Source organism: Corvus hawaiiensis, chromosome 1 (genome assembly GCF_020740725.1).
Source record: "Corvus hawaiiensis isolate bCorHaw1 chromosome 1, bCorHaw1.pri.cur, whole genome shotgun sequence".
In the NCBI taxonomy this organism is placed as follows: domain Eukaryota; kingdom Metazoa; phylum Chordata; class Aves; order Passeriformes; family Corvidae; genus Corvus; species Corvus hawaiiensis.
In genome coordinates, this window is record NC_063213.1 from 92763515 (window position 1) to 92785717 (window position 22203).

General features: G+C 49.2%; 1 protein-coding gene across 3 annotated transcripts in view; it reads right to left on the reverse strand.

Annotated features, from left to right (window-relative positions):
* The window catches only part of NSF (N-ethylmaleimide sensitive factor, vesicle fusing ATPase), a 74927-nt gene that overhangs the window by 47252 nt on the left and 5472 nt on the right, over positions 1-22203 (reverse strand). For 2 of the 3 annotated variants that reach the window (XM_048313521.1, XM_048313526.1), the window contains exons 1-5: positions 15131-15349; positions 14775-14860; positions 7929-8028; positions 5087-5126; positions 1127-1293 (exon numbers count right to left, since the gene is read on the reverse strand). In XM_048313521.1, the coding sequence (XP_048169478.1) occupies positions 1127-1293; positions 5087-5126; positions 7929-8028; positions 14775-14860; positions 15131-15334 (597 nt within the window). In that variant the 5' untranslated portion in view covers positions 15335-15349. Of the gene's footprint in view, positions 1-1126; positions 1294-5086; positions 5127-7928; positions 8029-14774; positions 14861-15130; positions 15350-22203 lie in introns of those variants that run through there. The other variant, XM_048313531.1, reaches the window with a different exon arrangement.

Genomic DNA, 22203 nt, shown 5'->3' on the forward strand with positions numbered 1-22203 from the left:
TGCTGACCTTGTGCTTTCCCTGCCCCAATGTAAAAGTAACAGACCTAAAGTTGCAGAACATGAAGTCAGCTGAAGAAACTCAAAGAAAAAATTTCCTTCCAAGAAAAGCACCAATTTCCCCTCCCCCTTCTCCCCAGCTCAATGTTCTGTATCATCTCATGACATTTTCCTCTCACTTCAATAATTGGTGCTAGTCATAGAGAACAATTTAGCTCAAAACTTTCAGACCTTCTGCATTTCAGTTTGACAAGGACACTTTAGGAATAGTGCTAACGAGAGAGAGAATGAATGCAACGAGAGGTAGGGTCCAATCCACAGAAAACCAAGCTGGGTCTGCACAATTCCTTTCCTTGAGTTTGTAATTCCAACTGCCTTAAGATTCAGACCCTGCAAGTTGTAAATACTGTGAGAGACCACCCTCCCCCTGTTTTGAGAACAAGGCAAAGCAGAGGTTATCACACAGGGCTTTGCAGGGGCTGAAGCCCATCTGCTGCAGACCTCTGCAGGCTCAATCACAGGGACATCAGCTTTCCAAGGTCCCCAAGGAAAATACTTCATCCCTGTTTCACTATTTAAGTCCATACAGTAGCAATAAATCAGAGAATCCCAGAACAGTTTGAGTTGGAAAGGACCCTAAAGCTCATCAGGTTCCACCTCTGCCATGGGCAGGGACACCTTCCACCACACCAGGCTGCTCCCAGCCCCATCCAACCTGGCCTTGGACACTTCCAGAACAAGAAAATACCCTGTACTTGGGAGGTGCCACTGAGAATTAATCAAAGATGTTTGTCTTGATCTTATAGAGAAGGAGGCAAAAGTGACTCCCCAAAAGATTCCAGGAGTTGCCATGCCCACATCCAACCAGGCCACAATGAAGAGAGACCTGAGCTCTCCCAAGCCCTGGGATTTTCCTCACAGATTTAGGATAGGGCAGATTCTAAACCCCTCTGCCCATGCTCTCAGATCACAATGGTTTGACTTTTCACTGAGACACCCTTCACACAAAGAACAATTCCTGCCCCTGACCCGGCCTTTGCAGAGCCCTTGGCACCCTCAAATGTCCCCCTCAAGCCCACACGTGGTGTTTTAGCCCAGTTCAGCCTCAAAGCCCCAGAGCAAAGCCCACCTGCTGGCCCACGGAGAAGGCCTGGCTGTTGAACTGCTGGATGAACTCTGCAGCCATCTTATCTGTGTCGTAGGGGTTGGAGTCGATGTTCTTCTTCTGCAGGAAGTCAATCTCGATGGTCATGGTGCCAATGCACTGCTTGGTCTTGTCGAAAGTGTACAGGGAAACTGTGGGGAAAAAACAAGAAACAGCACACTTCAGGACAGCAAGGTCCCCACAGTGTATGAAACACGTCTGGCAATACACATCCTTCCCTTGAGAGTGAGTAAAACTGAATATATTATTTCTGATAGAGACCCTTATTTCTCTTATATCCATGTTCAACTACAAGGTAAAAAATACAGGAGATTTTCCACTGAAAATCCCTGCATTGCTATAAAAACTCTTAATAAACCTTTAAAACACCACACAGACTTTGGGGGATGAGGACAATGAAAGCAAATCCAGACATGCTGTGGTCCCACGCATCTGTATCTCCACCCAAGGGTTTGGACACATCTCTGGGAAGCCCAAAAGCAGCATTAAGGGTAGTCTTGCCCAAAAGCAGTGACAAGAGGCCATCATTGGTCTTCTGTGGCAGCAGGCTGCCGAGCTTTTCTCCAGGTGAGACAGCAGAAAGTGAATTAGTGCATGTTCAAGTGCAGCAATGCAATCTGTCAGCCCAAAACAAAGCACATCATCAACTGCCCCTCATCCCTGACACTGAGGAAACAGCCCCCACCCCAGAGGTGCCCTTGGGCCTATCCTGACATTTCCAGGTTACCTTCAGTGATGCAGAATCACCTGAACAGAAAGCCAAGGGGCAGGGAAGGCACTGAACAGTCACTGCCAACCTGATCCCACAGGTACAGCACGTCAGAAACAGGAGTGGAAAGAGGGGAAGAGGATGGAAAGGGAAGAGCAACAAAATCCACAACTCCAGGGACACTGCTCAGCATGGGGGACCAGAGGGCAGGACCCCACAAACAGGCAGGCCCAGCAATCCACAAACCAGGCTGCAGCAGAAGCCAGTGACTCTCCAGAAGACTGAGGAACATTAAAGGTTTGCTTTGAATCCGGAGAACAAAGTCTCCTCTGCTACAGAGGTCATGGCTAAGGATGAAGCAGCAGGAGGGGAATGTGGGGAAGGTGCTCCACTCAATCTGTGATTTCCTGTCCAGCCCTTGGCAGCAGAACTGTTCCAGAATAAACCTGCAGATGCTGAGGTGTGAGGGCAGAACAAGCCCCCAGCATGGTCTGCTGCAGGACTTGTTCACGTGAAGGGACCAAGGAGAGCCTGTCTCTTGCTGAAAGAGTTACCAGAAGACACAGCACACACACCAAACATCCTTCCTGGGATGAGCTGCCAAGGACAGATCTTCCAGGAAACAGGGATGAAGACGAAAACTCCAAACTACTTCCTGATCTACTGCCAGTTCTTTCAAAAGGGATGTGGCAGCAGGGTTATCCCTTTGGTCTTGTAAGCAAACACCAGGAGCTCCTCTCACCTTACAGGTCACCTCTGGGCAGTTTCCTTTTTCTTGCTGAACCTCACAGCTTTGTCAAATAAAAGCTTCTGGAATATCAGTGGCTGGATTTGGTCACATCACAGGCCTGAGGTGTCAGCTGCACACAAGCAGCTCTTACATCCAGGACAGAGGGGAACCCCCAGCGTGGGGCTGCAGCCCAGCCAGCAGTGCACAGCACCAGCTCCAAGAGCCTGGAATGTCCCAGAGAGAGGCCAGCAACGCAGCAGGAACCTCCTGGCTCCAGGAGGGCAGCAGGGACCTCCCTGGGATGGGAAGGCACCTGAGACAGCCTGCCTGGCTCCAGCTGTGCATCTCTAATGGAACACGGAGCTGGTGCAGCTGAGCTGCATTAAGGCAGGACGGCTACATCCACCCAGGGCACTCTCCCTTCCCACCAGGAAAACCACTCACATGGAAAACCCTTAGTGTATCATCAGGGGCTCAGCAGGACTCACATCACTGCTGCACAGTGGGCTGCAGTTACAGCTGATATTTAAAATGCAGCTTCCACATTATCAGGGGACCAGGACAAAGCACGAACCCCGGTAAATCACTGCATTTGTGAGCATTTCTCCCTACCTGCAGAATGCCTTTACAAATCCCTTCCACCCAGCAGGGAGTCAGATGACATTTAGTCACTCTGCACAAAATCACTGCATTATTTTTGTTAACACAGGCTCCCACGTAGCTGGGAGGTTTACAGTAAAGCCCAGGACAAGGACAGCCACAGACTGCTCTAAGAGCTGATCACACAGAATATTGGTGCTTCTTTCCCCAAAAGACCTGAGTACTGAAAAGCACTGATCTATAAGTGAGTTGGCACACGATCAGCAGGCAAACAAGGGTGAGAAACAAATTAATTTATGGGTCTCCCCCCATTATAGGTCATTTTTCAGTTAAAACAAGACCAGCTAGAAAAAAAGTCACAGGTTAACAGAATCACCAAGGTTGGAAAAGGCCCCAAAGATCACCAAGTCCAACCATCAACCCAGCACCACCACCATGGTCACCACTAAACCATGTCCTCAAGTACCACATCCACTGGTTCTTCGAATATTTCCAGGGATGGTGACTCCACCACTGCCCTGGGCAGCCTGTTCCAAGCCTTTACAACCTATTCTGTGAAGAAATTTTCCCTAATATCCAACCTGCACCTCCTCTGGCACAACTTGAGGCTGTTTCCTTTCATCCTGTCCCTTGTTCCCTGGGAGAAGAGACCAAGCTCCTTCCAGGTCATTGTATGGAGTAGGAAGGTCTGCCCTCAGTGTCCAGGTTAAAATCCTGGCTTTCAAGCAAGGTCTGTGAAATATCCAGTTGTGCAGAGAGGCAGAGACACCCACTCCAGCCTGTCCCTACAAACACAGCAGACTTCACATCTGAGTACTGATCCATGCTCATGGACCTGCAGAGACCACAGGCGCTGGGAAAACAAACAGCCAGAAGGGAGCCTCCCCAGGAGCACCTCACACCCACACCTGCACCGCTTCCCAGGCTCAGTCCTCCTCATTCTGACACAGGATGCAGCCATCAGCTCTGCCCACAATCCCCAAGGAGGAATTGAATTCCCTGGAATCACTGGAAGCAGCTCCAGAGGCAAAGCAGCGGCCTCATGAGCAGCGTGCTCCAGTGCAGAGAGCACGAGCCAGCCAAGCACAGAGCAGGTCACAGCAAGGGAGAGGATGAGCTGCCCTCCCCAGGAGCACAGAGGTGACTTCTGATGGTCCAAAGAACAAACCTGATCCATTACCTGGACCTGCTGTAGCAAAGAACACAGAGACCCTCCTGTAAGAAGCTGCTGCCAGGAGTCTGGTCAACATTCCAGCAGCTACAGACAGGTTCAGCAGCTGCACCTGTACCTGACAGTGATCCAAAGCAGAGGGAACAGTGACATACAGCACCAAGTCACAAAAGAGCCAACTGGTCTCCTCCAAACCTTGGCCAAGGCTTGGAAGGCTCGAGGAAGATGTGAAATAGGAAATTCATCTCAGCCCTTCACCTTGCTGCAGAATGTTCTGGTCAGTTATTGGTGCAAACACCAGTGCTGCTCCCAGAGCTCAGCACTGCAGGGAACACTGCTGCTCCTGGCAGCTCCTGGCACTAAAATGTCCCCATTCATTCCAGTGCTGATGCCAAGAAGTTCCCCAAGGACAAGAGTTAGTGGGAGTGTTCTCCAGAGACCTAGGAACAGGCTGTCCAGGACACTGATGTCCCACACAGAGCCAGGCTGAGATACCAACAGGTGTCTGGAGAAACTGCCAAAAGTCCTCCAGGTCTGGAAAACATTAAATGCAGAAAGGCTGCAGAGAGGAGAGCAGCTCCTTCACTAACGAGGGCCTCACATCACCTGGAGAAGGGCTGGAGATCTGAGAGTTCCCAATTCAGTTTCCCTTCAGGATAGAAACATGAATTCAGCTTTATAAACACATCACAATCCCTCTGCTGGTCCACTCACCATCGATCTCCTGTCCGATGGAAAGGCCGGCCCATTTTCTCTGTAAAACAAGACAAAAATGTCAGAACACCTGTCCTGCAGAACATCTGTCCTCTCAAAGGCAGCCTCCTCACCCAGAGGAGCAGGATTCCCGGGAGAACCTTCAGCAGCAGAAAAAAGGGGCAGAATGGAATATCCCAAACACCCCCAAATTAACAGGAAACAAGTCAAAAACATTGAATAATCTCTTTAAATAATTCTATCTTGTGACCTCAGAAGGTTGTTCTGCCCAACCTCCTTCAGGTTACTGGTCTCCCCACCATCCTGGAGGCAGAAGTTGTGCTGCTGGACAGGGCTTTTTGTCCTTCTGCTAATTTCCTAGCAAAGCCCAGGTTCTGAGCACTCCACAGGTGCCAGAATGGCTGTTACACACCCCGTGGGCATTTTAAAAGCTTGTTCTAATGTGCTCCAAGCTACAATATTACCTGAACCAAGAGAACCAGTAAGAATGAAACTGTTCAAATCCTTTAGGTCCCTTCAAATTCCTTTAAAAAGATTCGTGCTGTACGGAACTGCAGAAGTGGGAAATGGTTTACAAATTATGTGACACAAAAAATCTATAACCTTTACAATTCCACCAGTTCTGGCTTGATGATTGCAAAAATGGGGTTTTCCCAGTGGCTGCTGCTGCATTACAGATTGGCTGCAGTGTGTTCACAGCCCTCATCACAGGCTATGCCATGCTCACAGTCCCTCAGATATCAAATAGAGGCACCAGTCACGGACACGTGTAGGTGTCATTACACACAGCTCCAGGGAGCTCACATTTGAAAAGTTGTAATTTATGGTCATTTGTATTTGCCTTTTTGTCTGGGAGAAGGAACACAATGACTTTGTTCACAAAGTGAACATTTCCCCCTTTACACCCTCTCCAATGTCCACAGAATCTCCTGAGTTGGAAGGAACCACAAAGGATCATTGAGTCCAACTCCTGCCCTGCACAGACACCCCAACAGCCCCACCCTGGGCATCCCTGGCAGCACTGTCCCAATGCTCCTGCAGCTCTGGCAGCCTCAGGGCTGGGACCATTCCCTGGGGAGCCTGGGCAGTGCCCAGCACCCTCTGGGGGAAGATTAGTGAGGATCTTCTGTGAGGCAAGAGATACAGCTCAACTCCCATGTTCACTTGGCTGGTTTCTGCTAAAGGTTTCTCATCACTGTGCAGCAGTTCAGATTTTAGGCTCTCAGGATACAAAATTTGTCACACCAAAGATTACCACAGAGCAAAGGTGGTCAAGAACTCCACAAGAATAGTGAATGAACAACAAGCAGATGTTCTGGAGGCCTCAGAGCACAGACATCACCATCCCTGAACAGGAACAGTGAACACGCGCTTGGTGTGAGACTGACTGCAACCATCCAAGGCTCTGGGAAACCCTGGGAATTAACACCCAGCATGAGGAACACCCCAGTGCTCAGAGGGCTGGAACAGCTCTGCTATGGAGACAGGCTGAGGAAATGGGGGTTGTTCAGCCTGGAGAAGGCTCTGGGGGGATCTCATTGTGGGCTTTCGATACCTAAAGAGGACTTAAATCTGGGGGCAGACTTTTAAGTAGGGACTGCAGCAATAGTACAAGGGGAAGTGGCTTTAAACTAAAAGGGTGAATTCAGACATTTCATATGGTGAAAATGGTAAAACCCTGGGCCAGGTTGCCCAGAGAGGTTCCAGGGAACATTCAAGGTCATATTGGACAAGGGCTGTGAACAAACTGGTCTAGTGGGAAACGTCCCTGTTCATTCAGCCTTTAAAGGCCCTGTCGAACCCAAACAGCTCTATAATCCTACAAATCAAGCACTCACCTCCCAAAAACTGCAACATTCCCTACACAGCCCCTTCTCCACAGGGAGCACCAGGCCTCACCCCTTGGCAGAGGGGCTCTCCTGGCTGCACAACAACTGCAACATATAAAAATCAACACAGTGACCAGCAGGAGATGCTTATGCTGTTAAAGTCAGTGCACTCAGGTCACTGCTGGGCAGTTTGGGCATCACAAACCACAGCCAGACACTGGTCAACATAACATCCCCTACCCACTCCTCCAGACAGACCCAGTTCCAACAGCACATCAAAAGGCAAAATGTCATCTGGGGGCTTGTGCCAAGACGTGCTGAGGAAAAAAAAACCTCCTGCGTTTGCAGCACAGAGACTGGGCTTTGGAGCAGTCACTGGCAGGGAGATAAGAAAGCACTGAGTCAGAGACAATGATTGCTGCAGGTTCATGGGATGACACTCGGGCTGAGAGTTAAAAGCTACAAGCTTCATTTTTTGATTTAGAAGTTAATCATATTCATTATTTATTCTAACCATCACTTAACATCTGATGATGACTTAATTAAGAAAGCCAAGACAAAGGGGTTTTGAGGTTCTTTTATGCATTTCCTTGCACTTTTCATCTAAAAACACTACCAATGACTGAATGTAGTCAATAAAACTTCTGGCAGGTCTTAAAAAACACAGCAAAGAAACCCTGTAAAGCCAAGGGAAAACAGGGAACAATAAAGATTCACAGGGAAGGGCAGATATTGCTTCGGCTTTTCTTTTTCAAATCGTTTATTTCTGGTGGATTTTTAAAAGGTTAAATTACACCTTTTCAGGTATCTTTATCCCACCATGCACTAAAAATATATCAAAGTAATGTAAGCACAGTCACTTCAGTTGTAGTACAAGTCTCCTTGAACTTTTGCTGGCAGAAATCAAATTTGCAGCATACATTTACTCCAACTAGAGAACTTATCTTCAATCCTGATCCCAAAAGAGATTTTGCTTATTCTGTAGAAGAGTAGAAAGTCCAACCACGCCGTACCTGGGGCAAGCTGAAGGCGATGCTGCCAGGGATGACCGAGGGGTGGGTTCTCAGTGTGAAGATGTATTTGTGGTTGGGAGAGGTCTTCACCACAACATGCCTAGAAAAGAGATCAGTATTTTACTCTGGTGTGTACCAGGAGGGTTTTGCATTGTTCACAGCGCTGTGAGAGCTCAAAAGAAACACCCAGCTTATCTCTGGGGCTGCACAGGAAAACCACAGCCCGACGCAGGCGCGCAGCAGGGCGACAGAGCCCATCACCCTCGCTGGTACAGTGGCATCTCAAAGCCCAACTGCAAGACTTTGCACCAAAAATTACTATTTACATCCCCCCCAGTAGCCCTTAACTTCAGGACTGCACTGTAGAAATGAGAGAACCAAACCACAACCACAAACTGAGGCTGCTACAGCTAAAAATCAACACTGGTTTCACATCTCAAGCATTAACACCAAAGCATCAGTATCTTACCCCCAACAAGCACTGTCCCCAGCTGTGATGCCAACAAGAAGTAGGTGCAAAGCCCATACAGGGATCTGAGCGTATTGTTTAGAAGTTTGACAGCAGGAAATAATGGGAGGAATTTCTGTACAAAAAGTAAAATCACACAGGCCCTGCAGCTGTTCCTCCTGGCACAAGTGACCAACTGATCTTGAACTCAGACAGCATCCGAGTGGCTGGAAAAACAGCATCACAGTGTTGGAAGGAGAACCAGTGGGAAAGGACCTGGGGGTGCTGATCGACAGCAGCTGAACAGGAGCTGGCGTGTGCCCAGGTGGGCAAAAAGGCCAAGGGCACCTGGCCTGTATCAGAAAGAGTGTGGCCAGCAGGCCCAGGGCAGTGACCGTTCCCTGTGCTGGGCAGTGGTGAGGCCACACCTTGAGCACTCGGGTCAGTTCTGGCTCCTCACTGCAAGGAAGACATTGAGGGGCTGGAGCCTGTCCAGGGAAGGGAACGGAGCTGTGGAAGGGTCTGGAGCACCAGGAGGGAGCTGGGGGGGCTCAGCCTGGACCTTCTCACTCTCCACAACTCCCTGACAGGAGGGAGCAGCTGGGGGCGGGGTTGGCCTCTGCTCCCAGGGAACAAGGGACAGGACAAGAGGAAATGGCCTCAAGCTGTGCCAGGGGAGGTTTGGATTGAACATCAGGAAGAACATCATGGAAGGGGCTGCCCGGGGAGGTGGTGGAGTGCCCATCCCTGGAGGGGTCCAAGGAATGCCTGGACATGGCACTCAGTGCTCTGGACTGGGTGACAAGGTGGGGATTGGCCACAGACTTGACTCGATGATCTGGGAGGCCTTTTCCTCAATGATTCTAAGATTCCATTATAGAACAGTTATAAAACCAGAGCAATACAAGCAGTCAGGAGCAGACACAGCAGCAGCCACGGCATGTGCCTGTCTGTCACACTCAGAATTGAAGCTGTCAGCAACAAAGATACTCAAAAGCTGCTTCTAGCTCTCCTCAGACTATGCCTGATAGCTCTTATCATGTGATAGGCAGACAGCTTGCTGGCTCGAGAAAGCAAAACCAAAGGAGGCTGGGATTTGTGTGCTCTGGCAGCAGGGTGATGGTGGAATCAGGGTTCACCTCATCTTCCTCTCCCACTGCTGGCACTGTCACACACTGGGGTACACAAGGCACCAGCTCCATGGGATTTTACCCCTCACCAACCCCATAGTCAGGAAGGGCAGGATGAGCTGTGCTGGCAGCCAAGGCCCACACTCCTGGCCCTCCTCCCTCCCTGCAGTCCATGTTTTCCGTGCACATATGCTCCCTGTACTTTCATTTGCACAGCCAAGCCAGCACCATCCAAGTGAGGATCTGCACTGGCTCCATCCTGTGAGCAGAACAGCTCCAGCCACAGGCAGGAAGGAACTTATGGCCCTTGGAGACAAGAGGAAATGCAGCCCAAACCAGGAACCATGGCAGCCCAAACCAGGAGCCATGGCCAACTGCCACCTGCAAATCCTTCCCAGGCACTGCTGGCACTTGGTGGCCTGGCAGGGACAGAAGCATTTTCAACACACCAAAGTGACAACAGAGCTCCCAGCTCAGGCAGACACTGAGCTGAGTCCTCACTGATTCTGACCCAAAATCACCCATCAGCTGCCAGGACACCCCTCCCTCTCCTCCTCCTTCTGCCCCAGGCATAAATCCAGGAAACTGGTATAGGTGGTGAAGTTCCATACAAATGTTACAGGGGAGAACAAGGCATTTATTAGTGCTGCGTGGCAGCCAGGGAAGATTTATGGAGATTGAAAGACAGCAGATGTCACTCCTGCCTTCAGGTAGGAGGATCCAAGGAATTACAGGCTGGTCAGCCTCACCTTACACCCTAGGGAAGTGACAGAGCAACTAATCCAGGAAGCCAAGCATATTAAAGCACAAGAAAGTGACTGGGAGTCACTCTGAGCATGGATTTAGGAGTGGTCAGCGTGGATTTACAAAGGAAAATCCATCCTGACCAGCACAACGGCTTTCTCCAATGAAATGGTGAGCTCTGGGGCTGAAGGGAGAGCTGGATTTATCCCAACATTAGCAAACTTTCCACACTCCTGGCACAACCATCCTCAGACACTGCTGTGATACAGACTGGGCAGGGAGGGGGGCTGGAGGCTGAACTGCTGCACTTGGGGCTGCGGCCAACGGCACCAAATCCCACTGCAGGAGATCACTGGGTGTGCAAATCCCACTGCAGGAGAGCACTGGGTGTGCCAATCCCACTGCTGGAGAGCACTGGGTGTGCCAATCCCACTGCAGGAGAGCACTGGGTGTGCCAATCCCACTGCAGGAGAGCACTGGGTGTGCCAATCCCACTGCAGGAGAGCACTGGGTGTGCAAATCCCACTGCAGGAGAGCACTGGGTGTGCAAATCCCACTGCTGGAGATCACTGGGTGTGCCAATCCCACTGCTGGAGAGCACTGGGTGTGCCAATCTCACTGCAGGAGAGCACTGGGTGTGCCAATCCCACTGCTGGAGAGCACTGGCCTGTGCTCACCACACATGTGTCCACATGGGGCCAAAACTATTTAACCCCTTCATTCCTGAGCAGCTGAAGGGACAGAGCTCCTCAGCCAGCCCACACGGGACACACCTGGGTGTGCTGCTGCTCAGAGGGACCTTGACAGATCCCATCAAGCTCAATAAGGGAAAATGCAAAGTCCTCCACGCAGGGGAACAATTCCATGCACCAGTGCAGGTTGGGGGCCAACTGGGGGCTAAGAAGCCCTGGAATCCAGGTGGACAATGAGCTCAACAGGAGCCAGCAACACATCCCTGCAGCAAAGGTGGGTAACATCCCCTCGAGGTGCATTAGCCAGGAACAGGCTGCACTGGCACAGGCTGCCCACAGAAACTGTGGCTGCCACATCCCTGGGAAGTGTCCAAGGCCAGGTTGGATGGGACTTGGAGTATCCTGAGACAGTAGAAGGTGTCCCTGCCCATGGCAGGGGGTGGCACTGGATGGTCTTCAAGGTCCCCTTGCAGCCCAAACCATTGTATGATTCCATGATTTGGGAGAGCACCAGCAGCAGGGACGAGCAGTGATCCTCCCCACATGGAACACTGCTCCAAGGACAGCTCATTTCAAACTGAGAGAAAGAGAGAGATAAAGCAGAGAACTGTCCAGGAGGCCAGGACTGAAATCAGGAGTTTTCCAGCACAGAATCACCCTGAGAAATCCAAATTAGTATTGACACACAACTAACTGGAAAGGAAGGTGTGACACTGCAGAGCAAGAGAGAAACACACCTGGAGGCAACACACAAGTTCCAGCTACAATTCTGGAATACTTCATCACAAAATGCACTTGATGAGAACTAACACCTGACAGGAAGCAGCTCATGAGACAGGAAAAGACCCAAAATTAAAGCTTTTTAAAGCCCCAGCGCACACAACAGTGACTTCAACATGTAAAGATTCAGCATCTCTGCAGGAAGAACAAACTCCACCACTGCTGGGCTTCACTTCAAAGACCCAAAATGCAGGAAAATGATAATACTTGGTAAAAATACTGGGGAGGAGTATCCACAAAGACTTCATACCAATTACTGTGCTGGAGTATTCCATTCACCAAAAACATCTCCAGCAAAGCAGAAAGCAGAGCTTGACAACAGACAAAGAGATGCCAGGAAGAAAAAGCAAAGAGGAAAAATGAAAAAAAAAATCAGCTTTCTGAAAGAAAATACTAGGAAAGGTCAAATCCTGACAGGTTCTGTGAGAAAAATCTGCATAAAGCACAGGGACAACCATGTCTCTTCTCAAAGACAGCAGGAGCAGGCAGCTTCCAACAGGCTGTAAGCAACCTAAGTACCACAAATGCTCAAAATAAGGCAATAGCAGAAAAACTAAATGCATTTTCCTACACTGATGTTCACCAGGAATGAGCTCAGAGAGCTCATGGAGACACATGGGGGAAATCTCAACCTCATTAAGAGCTTCAGCTTATACACGAACAAAAGGAACAACGAATCACCAGGGCCTGACAGCTCCCAGAGTTCTCCCAGGCGGAATTGCTGCTCTACTCCATGTGTAAATCCTCACCTGGAACTGTCAGATCCAATGCGTGTGATGCCAGCTCTTAGGAGGGGCTCCAGGAAACTAGGCCCAGTAAACTGCTGGTAAGTTTGCTGGCCAGGCTGAGCAAACTAAGAGAAACTCCACCAGACATGAATTAACCTGTGAGTGCATCAGTTTTTATGTTGCTGAAGCAGGAGCGGGGCTCCTGTGAGGGAGGGGATGACTCAGGTACCTGTGCGGAGGTGCCAGCAGGGATCTCATCCCATACAGTGCATGTTTGGGAATCCACAGCAATCATTCAGCAAGGGCTCCTCAGGAAACTAAACTGGCCTAGGAGGGATGGGCTTCCCATGAGAAAGATAAGCACAACCAGTTCTTAACACGAACACAAACCTGCCATTCAGACAGCCTGCCCTGACTGCTGTGCCCTCACAGCCTGGCTGCGTTCAGAACTGGTTTCTCTCTCCCAACTGCACTGGGCCTCCTCAAGGTAGAAGCAGGACACAGGACCTCAAGATGGTGCCGCTCCCCAAACCACGACACAGCATACACTGGGATCACACAGCGCGTGGCCTCCTGTGAACTCCTGCGGCACCAAGCACTGACTCATCCCTGCCCAGCTCACGGGGTGCAGAAAGCAAAGCATGAGAAGATGTTCAGCAGCACCCTGGGGCTAAATCATCTCCTTGATGCAAGGGCAAAGCAGAGCCCTTTGTGGAGGTGTGACCAAAAGCCCCCCTGAGCAGGCAGCCGTGGTGAGGGACCCGAGGCAGGGGCAGGAGCTGCAGCCAGGGAGGGCTCCAGGGATCTGCAATGCAGCACCGACTCCAGCCCAGCACTGCCGAACACCGGGAGCTTCCCTGTGCTCCATCTGACACTGCAAAGCCATCTGCAGCATCTGCTCCCAACCAAACACACGCTGCTGGTGTGTGAGCACCAACTGCTAGAAATAAACAGCTCCCAGGAGAATGGGAACAGCCAGAACCACATCCCGGGGCATTGCTTCCTGCAAGCTGCCACAAATGCCAGGAGAGAGGGTTCTGGAAGCGAAAGGAACACAGCCGGCTGCAGGTCTGGCAGCTGGGTCCCTCCAGGACATCCATATCGGAGGAAATTAAAGTTTTTATAATGCATGAGGTACAATGCTCAGTTCAGGTATTTTTGTAACTCAATTACTTAGGGAAAAAATCTACCTGGGGAAAACCATCCTTTGAAAAGACCAGTGTCTTTTCAAAAAAAGACCAAGCAGACACTTTTGCCTGCTTCTGAGCGTAAAAGTTCTGCTTGCTGGGGGGTGGTTTTGTTTGGTTTTGGCATTTTATACTCAGGTTAGGCTCATAACATCTCAGTTCAGTTCATCGCTGCAGGGCCAGGACAGGTCCCAGGGCAGCAGACCTAACTGACAGCACAGAGAGGCAAATCCTAAACACATCCCTGCATCCCTGCAGTTCAGCACCACTGTGTTCTCCATCCTTAGCAGAGTTCACCTGGGGCAGGTATTTTTATCTAAGGCCTGGGCATATGATTCAGTATCTCCTTGAACATTTTTTCCCATTTTTCAAACCCAAGCCCTTCAGCCTTGTGCTGCACATGATATTCCCTTTCAGCTGAAATTAATGACTTCTGTCTACAACCTACATACTAAAATCTGCCAGAGCTTCCCTAAAGCTGCAGCAAAGCAAGGAAACTGAGTATGTGAATTGGCTTCTTGTAATATAAAACCCTTCTGTGTGGGCTGAGCTGAAAAATTCATGTGTTTTCCACCTAACAGAAGTAAATCCCAGAGTCAGGTTCTATCAGCCACCCCAGAACTGCAATTAAAGAATCCAACTTGTTGTGCCCACACTCTGGCTGCTTCTCCCTTTTGTTCTTGTGCATGAAAACCCCGAGAACAAGAGAGAGTTCTCCTGGCTCTGCTCAGCACTCCCATATCATGTGAAAGTGAGAAGATGCCCCGAGTAATGCAACAAAATGATAAAAACATTTTTGAAATAGTTCAAATATTCTCACTATGTAACAGGAACAAAAGCAAAACCAAAACAAACAAAAATGATCACAAACAGTCCTTAATTAAAATGATTCTATTAGTTAAGCAGATGCAGTTCCTGAGAAAGAAACGCTACAGAGAAACTTTCACCCTTCTTCCAGCACCTCCTATTTCCAGAAAGAGCCACATTTAAAGTTCTGATCTCTAAAGACACAGAAGTTTTGTTAATCAAACTGTTGTGTTCAGCTTTCCAAACCTGAAATGTCATTCCCCCTCCATCCGAATTTTGAAAACAATTCCTTTTTGGTTAAAAGCTGAAAGAGCAACAGTGCACACTTACTGCCCAGACTGGAAGTCCTTCTCGTTCACCACAGCACAGTTGGTTAAGGACAGCTCATCTGTGGGACATCTCGCTGCTTGCATAGGCTACAAGAAAGAGGAGGGAAAAAGTCAAATAAAATTCTGATTTTCCTTTACTAAGCCAAGCCTCAAGTCTTCTGCAAAACCACAAAGCACAAAACAGGTCTTGTGAGTCCTGGCACACTCTGAGAGCCCACTGGGATCAACCAGCTCCTCTTCCAGGTTTCTCCAAACACTTCCATGGGTCACAGGTACGTGTATCCTAAAGCTCAGCATTTTGGGCCTATCATGTACTTTGTATTTTCCACCCTACCTACATAAATCCTTTAAAATTACCTGGGAGGAAGCTTGCAAGGCAAACACTGTTAACTTGCAAGTGAACCCTGGCACTCTGAAGCTTCCCTGAATGTTGCCACAAGGCAGCAGTAACCTGCATTCCCTGGAAGGTATTTCCTGCCCAGTGACAGGACACTGGGATATTCTGAGAGCTGCTAAGGGAAAGCAGCAGTTCCCCTGCAGACCCGGGTAACCCTGTTTCATCGTGCTGGGCGGGGTCAGAGACCATGAAGGGAGAAAAGGTGGGAAAAAGATGTGACCTTCCCTGTTCCCTGAACATCACTCAGAAAACTGAAATTTCAGCATATTCGTTCTGAATAAATCCCTCCACCCAGTGCAGTGCAGGGCAGCACTAAGAGTCCACAGGAAGGTTTAACCTCAGCCAGCTGCTATCCAACCCCACAACCCCTTTGTACCACTTCTCAAAAGAAATATCACATGTGAATATTTTCTACTCTGTAGGAAACATCCCAGATCCGTAACACAGAGAAGAAAATTAGGTAAAATAGTTAATTCCAGCCTATCACTATGAAAAAAAATACTGCAACAAATTTTGTGGGGGAGTTCTCCCCCTCTTTCTATTTTCTAACATCAGAGGACCAATCTTATTTCAAGAATATCTGTTCATTTTTGTCCCTTCTACTGTTACTCATCAATCAGCAATTAAAAACTGAAATAGCAGCACTCCCAGCCCAGGCTGCCCATCCCCATCATGAGGCAGGATGGAGCACGGGGGGAGCACAGCAGAGGGACCTCAGCCCCATCCTACACCCTCACCCCACCTGCTCCTGCAGAATTATACCACAAAACAATGGCTGAACGATGAAAATTGGGATCAAAATGCCTCCAGAAGTGGAGAAAGGGATGGAAAAGGCAGGATGTTTCTATCATTAGCTATGGACTGAAGAAATTTCATTTGGGGAAAAGCTTAACTTGCCCCCCAAGGTGTCATTTTCAGAATCAAAGCACAGCCACCTCGGTCAGATACAAATTTGCAGGCAGCGCAACAGAAACTATTTGACACTGTCAGCCTATTGCTAAAAGCAATTCAGGATGGATTTTCTCTTAAAACACCCTTAAATCCCAACAGCAAGCACAGGAAACGCACTGATCCCAACACACACAGCTAAATCATTTCCCAGGAGTTATTGTCCTGCTCAGCCTTCCTCCCCCAGCCCCTCTGGGACAAGAGTCAGAGAAATTCCCCCCGGTGTGCCCTGCAGCCAGCCTGCTCTAAAGCTCAGATCAACTTCTATGGCACAATGTGATTTGTCTCAAGTACTTGCTATTTAGAAAAGGACCAATTCATTACTTTTACTGAATAATGCTCAATTGCCCTTGACATATGTGACAACCAAAAAAGATTCCATTTTCAGACCAGAAGCAGATTTATCTACCTGAATGCTGAGTGTGATAAAAGACTCAAATGTTCCTGTAATGAAATGTATGACATCGGTGGATTTATGAGATACACAATCTGTCTGCTGAGGCCCCTTGGCCTGGGGCACTTCACAGCAAACATTCACCATTTGATCACTTCTCCCATCTGCAGGGCACGGTTTTGGGAAGGACACGCCCTGATAAAACGCATTACAGGGGATATTTCTGGAGAAAAGTGGACATGGAGCTCCTGGATTAAACCTTTTTACAGCACTAGTCCTCAGCTGCATTTTTAATCCTCAGTGACAAACTGCTTCCTACACGCAGCGAGGGCCCGGCCAAGCCGCCGTTGCTGTCTGCACTTGGAACACTGTGCTTTAGGAAATGCAGGAATAGCAAGGAATGCATTCCAAATCCAGCAACAACTGCTCCCTTTGCAAGCTCTGCAGCAGAGGAGAGATGATGGCAAAACACCCTTGGGTGTCTGACACGTGAAATAACGTGGCTGTTGCAGCAGCAGCACCAACCATGCCAGCCATCCCAGAGCCCAGCTCCTCCTCCTGGGCTGTCTGGCAGGAGCCCATTTCTCCCTGGCAATGACCAACATTTCAGGCAACATCTCTGCTCCCAGCCCTCCAGTACACACCGTCCTCAAGCTCCAAGATTTTGCAGCTCTTCAGAACATTATCTATATTCTGAAAAAGTTTTAACATCACACAGCTGCAAGACAGGGGTGTCACTCCCGGGCATGGAGCTCCACAAGGGTGCAAGGGACAGCTTGAGGGAATCTGGTCACAGAAGAGGTGATGATTAAACTGGATATCACCCAGGAGGAACACACTGTTGTGGGGAGCTGCAGGGGCTTCCTCTTACCTGCCCTCCCCACAGAGCTCATATCCCAGCGCTGCTGCTCACAGGGATGGATCCCTGTCTCTGTCAAGCAGCTGAGCTGTCACAGCCAGGACAGGGGCACAGGCTGCTCCTGAGGAAGCTTTCCTGGCATAAATGCAGCAGTGCAGGGCTGGAACACATGGCTGGCATATGGCAGTGGTGCTACTGTCAGGAACACTTCAAGTTCTTGCATTTTGGGTTGCAGCTTCCCAGGACAGCAGCACAAGGAGTCCCAGAACCTGCCCCTCTCCCTTCTCTGCCACCCCACGCCACTGCCGCCACTTACACACCACATCAGGGGCAGAAAAATCCTTGTGAGTGTTCCTAGGAATCTCAAAGTAGGTTTACACAAACTAATTCTTAGCAAACTGGCAGATTACTGCTGGCAACCAGACAAGACACAGCTCTAACAAGCCAGAGAGCAGCTCCTGCAGGTGACAGCAGGGTGACGTGCCGCAGTCACCCCCTGGCACTGCCAGGCTGGAGGTGACCCACACACCCTCACAGGTTACTGTTACACCCACGTCCACAACATAGATACATTTGGCCTAAAGAAGGTAAATTAGGGTTAAATTAGGCAAAAGAACTTCCCTGCCTGCAGGTATTGTTCTGGTTTACGCAAAGAGGAGACTCCAAGGACAGTGAAGTCCTAAGGAGGTGACTGCACACTGCTGAAGCATTCCCAGCTACAGCATCCATCATCCAGCATCAGCCAGGCAGCACCTGCTATTAAACCCAGGTCTGGGCAGAGGCCTGCTCCATCATCCCTTCTGTTTGCCAAGAGAAAAACAAGACCATACGATACACTGATAAATCTCACTCAGAGACAAACGTGAAGGACCCCACCTCTGGGTTTGTGACAAAGCAGTAACATTGCCTCAAAACCCAGGAGGCTCAATGACACTGGCATATTTTATTTTTACAAAGAAAAGTTGCCCTGAAGAACAAACAGCTACATAATAGAAACAATCACCATAACATCTGATCTTTCAGAGATTTTTTTTCCAAAGCCGCAAGGACTCCTTTTCCTCCATCGAAAATAAGAAACTCACTTGTTCACAAAACCACAGAATAGTTGGGGTTGGAAGGACCCTCTGGAGATCATTCAGTCCAAGCCCCTGCCAAAGCCCAGAAAGTGGTGCTGCTATTTGGATATTTTCATACAGACATAAACCACACTTTTTGTGTTTTGTCAATTCACCTCTTGTGAATCATGAAGGCTGATGGCAGAGGAAGCCAAGGAAAAACATGTTTCTCCCCACAGAGATAAGGTGGTGGCAATGACTGAAGTGCTCTGCTGTCAGCTGGTACTGAGAAGAGCTGAAACATTAAGTGCCAAGGTGGAGATGCTCCTCATCCAGGACATCTGAACTCATTTCATTTCCTAATGCTGAGCAAGAGATTATGAAACAGCCTCTAAAGCCGAGGCTGGTTTTGTTCTGTGCCCTGTTTTCACATGGTTTGTACAGAACAAATATTGTTCAAGTATTGTATGTTTTAAATTCTCCTTTGGGTAAAACAGACACAGATACAAATCCCATGTATATGCAGGTGCACAGAGATGGAATTTCTGGCACACAGGTGTTGGCAGAGGAGTGTTAGGAAATGTGACAACTCTGGGTACCAGACATTTCCATTTCCCCAGCAGAGCCCACTGCCAGCTGCACTGAGATGGGGCTCCCGCTCCAAAAAGCACCCAAGCTTTCCTGTAACAGCTGTTGGGCACCAAAGTCTCTCCAAGCCCAGAGCCTCATCACCCAAAGAGGGCAGAGAACCACCTGTGCAGGTGTAATTCCTGGGAAGCAGTTTAGCCCACACTCCCTAGAGCCCGAGCAGAGGCGACTCTGCAGGAACCACGGCTGCCTCCAAGTCAAACACTCACTCACCACTACGAGTCTCAAATAAAATGAAGTTTAAATACTGACAGGAAGAATTATGATGTCAAAGGAGCTCTGACAATAAACAGGGAACTGAGATGATGAATCATAGATCCTACACATTATCCAGGAGTACGCTCCTGACAGAAACCAGACACACACAAAGCCCTGCCTTTATCTACAGATCCAGGGGACACCAAGATCCCAGATGGACATTAACACCTCTGGCTGCACACAGGTGACAACCAGCAGCTGCAGCAGGAGGAGGAGCTGCAGAGCTGGCTCAGCACCAGCCTGCGAGAAGGAGACCAACCAAGCTCCCAGCACAGGGAAGCCCAAGGACTGAGTCTGCTCTCTACATCCACACACACACCATGGAGCCGAGCAACAACTCAACACTGAAGGACAGAAGAAATGGGCATAAAACAGCAACACCAGCAGAGCTCCTGGCTGGCAGGTAAGAATGGATTTCTGACCTGGAGCGGAAGCTGGCTCTGTCACAGAGGGCAACAGTAAAGACAAAACCAAGGCTCCTCCAAAGAACAATTCAGTAATATTTGTAAAAGGAATGACAACATGCTGTCACCATCAGGGACCAGACTCAGGAACACAAGTTGTCCTAAATGCTGTGGTTCTAAACAATTTTTTAAATTAACTAAGGACATTTAGTAGCTTGCAGAGGGCTTTCCTGCACATGTCAAAAAATACTGAATAAAGCTTCCATATTTCTGCAGCCACAAGAGGAAATCAACCTACAAGGAACTTTTTGGACCAGCAGGGCTGGCCAGACAGGCCTTTCCAGACCTGCAGCGGCTGTGCTGGCAGGATAAGCTGCTGTCCCTGGAACACACAGCCCTGACTCCCTGCTCAGGCCTGGCCATTCCACCTGCTCCACTTGACCTCTATTTGTTTGCTGGAAGCTTTTACTCTCCTCAGGAAGGAGCTGCATTCTCTCTCGATAACAAACTCAGAAACATCATTTTTCTTCTCCTAATAAAGAGGAACACATTGGGAAGCTAAAATCTCAGAACTAATATTCACGTTTTTGACAAAGCCTGGGAACACTGAGTGAGCCACCACCAAGGCAGCTTTACTGCAGAGTCCAGAGAACCCTGGATGAGATGGATCCCTCCTTCCCACGCCCCCCGAGCCACTCCCACGCTGTGAATCACCTCCCGTGATCGTGATCGTGCTGTGCCACGGCCACCCCTGCAACGCAGAAACCCAAACAGCTCAGAGGAGAGAGGGAAGAGCTCCCATCAGCACCTCCTGCATCACCCAGGGCTGAAAATGAAACAGGGAATGTTTTCCCTGTGTTGTCCTCGCCTGGCAGGAGAGCTCTGCCTCAGCACAGACGGGCAGCAGGAGACACCAGACACTCTTCACTGGGCACCCTTTATCAGACACTCAACGCATCTCCCAGTTTCTCTCTCTGAGAGCAGCCCTGTGCTCCCTGGGCCTGAGTCCGGAAATTACTGCCCATCCTGGCACTCCAGAGCCACTTTATCAGGGCAGAAGGGCCTCTCCCACAATTAAATTATTACTGGGTTTTACTGCTGCTTCCCTTTGTTTGCAAAGTTCAGATGAACTCAGATCTGCAAGGGCAGCTCCGTCACTCCAACGCTGTTCACCTGCGGTTAAGGAGGTGCTCACAGCTTTGGGAATCTGGCTCTGCTATTGCCAATATTTGCCAACATCAGGAAAAAGACAATTTACAGTCCCAAGAACAAAAAGTTCCAAGGGTTTGCCTGATCCACCAGAGCAGAAGAATCAAGAGTGCTAAAGGAGAGCTTCTTCAAGCAGAGCATCTACAGCCGAATTGCACAGGTTGCTCTGCCCAAAGATGTCCTTCTCCAGATCAGCTCTTTATAACATGATCAGTAAGAGATTTTAGGAAATACACCTGTACCTGAGCTGCTGTGCCTCAGAACCAGGGAGCTGCTCTCTGACTGTTCAGTGGGAACAGCAGCTCCGCCTTCCCATTAAGCAATAATGACCCAGGATATGTGCATTTGTAATTAATACATCCATTTTTTGAGTGGATGTTGCCTCACATTCCTTCCTCAAGCCAGGATGATCACCAATTTAATTACAGGGAATTGTTGTTTGTTGTGTTTCATCTAAACATCTTTAAAAAATGCCAAGGGAATGAAGCACCACCCCACCAGAATAAGTTGTGGGCCTGGGATGCAGGTCACAGGATTTTGCCACATGAGCAGTGAGGACACCTCACGGATGCAGATTTCATCCATTTATTTAGAAAAGTTACCCAACGGCAACAGGGACAATGTGAATATATGTCAATGTTAAAAACATCCCCCTTGGAATCTGCCCAGTGAAAGCCCAGGATGCTGCTGTCCCTGAGGATTTACAACTCACACCAGCACTGACATAGGCAGCACCTGGCACTGAACTTCCCCTGACTCTGATGTACCAAACAGCACCCAGTCACCAGCAGCTTAAGATGCAGCAGCTTGCAAATATTGCTCTATTTTTGACAGAAAGAGCACATGACCCAACTCCAGGGCATCAATTACTCCAGATTTTTTGATAGAAGGTCATTGCTTTACTGTGTCCCAGGAGAGCGGAGAAAAGTGTTAAATCTTTTCATACTGCAAACCTCTGACCTCCCTGAGGGCAGGATCTGCCTGCACAGGAAGGAGCAGAGCAGCAGGGCAGGAGTGCCTGAGGAACTGGATATCCAGCCTTGGTTTATGAGCAGCAGCACAATCAGCTGGCTCAGACACAGTTCCAGGGCACTGTGCCGGAAGCTCTTCCATTAATTTTAGCAACTGGGTTTCTTGTTTGGCTTTTTCTGTTCACAGACCCTCTCCAACACAGCTCTCTAATTTCTGGGGGGTCCAAAACCTTCTAGAGATGGTCAATATGGGAATTTCATCACAAAACTCTGGTCTCTGCCAGAGA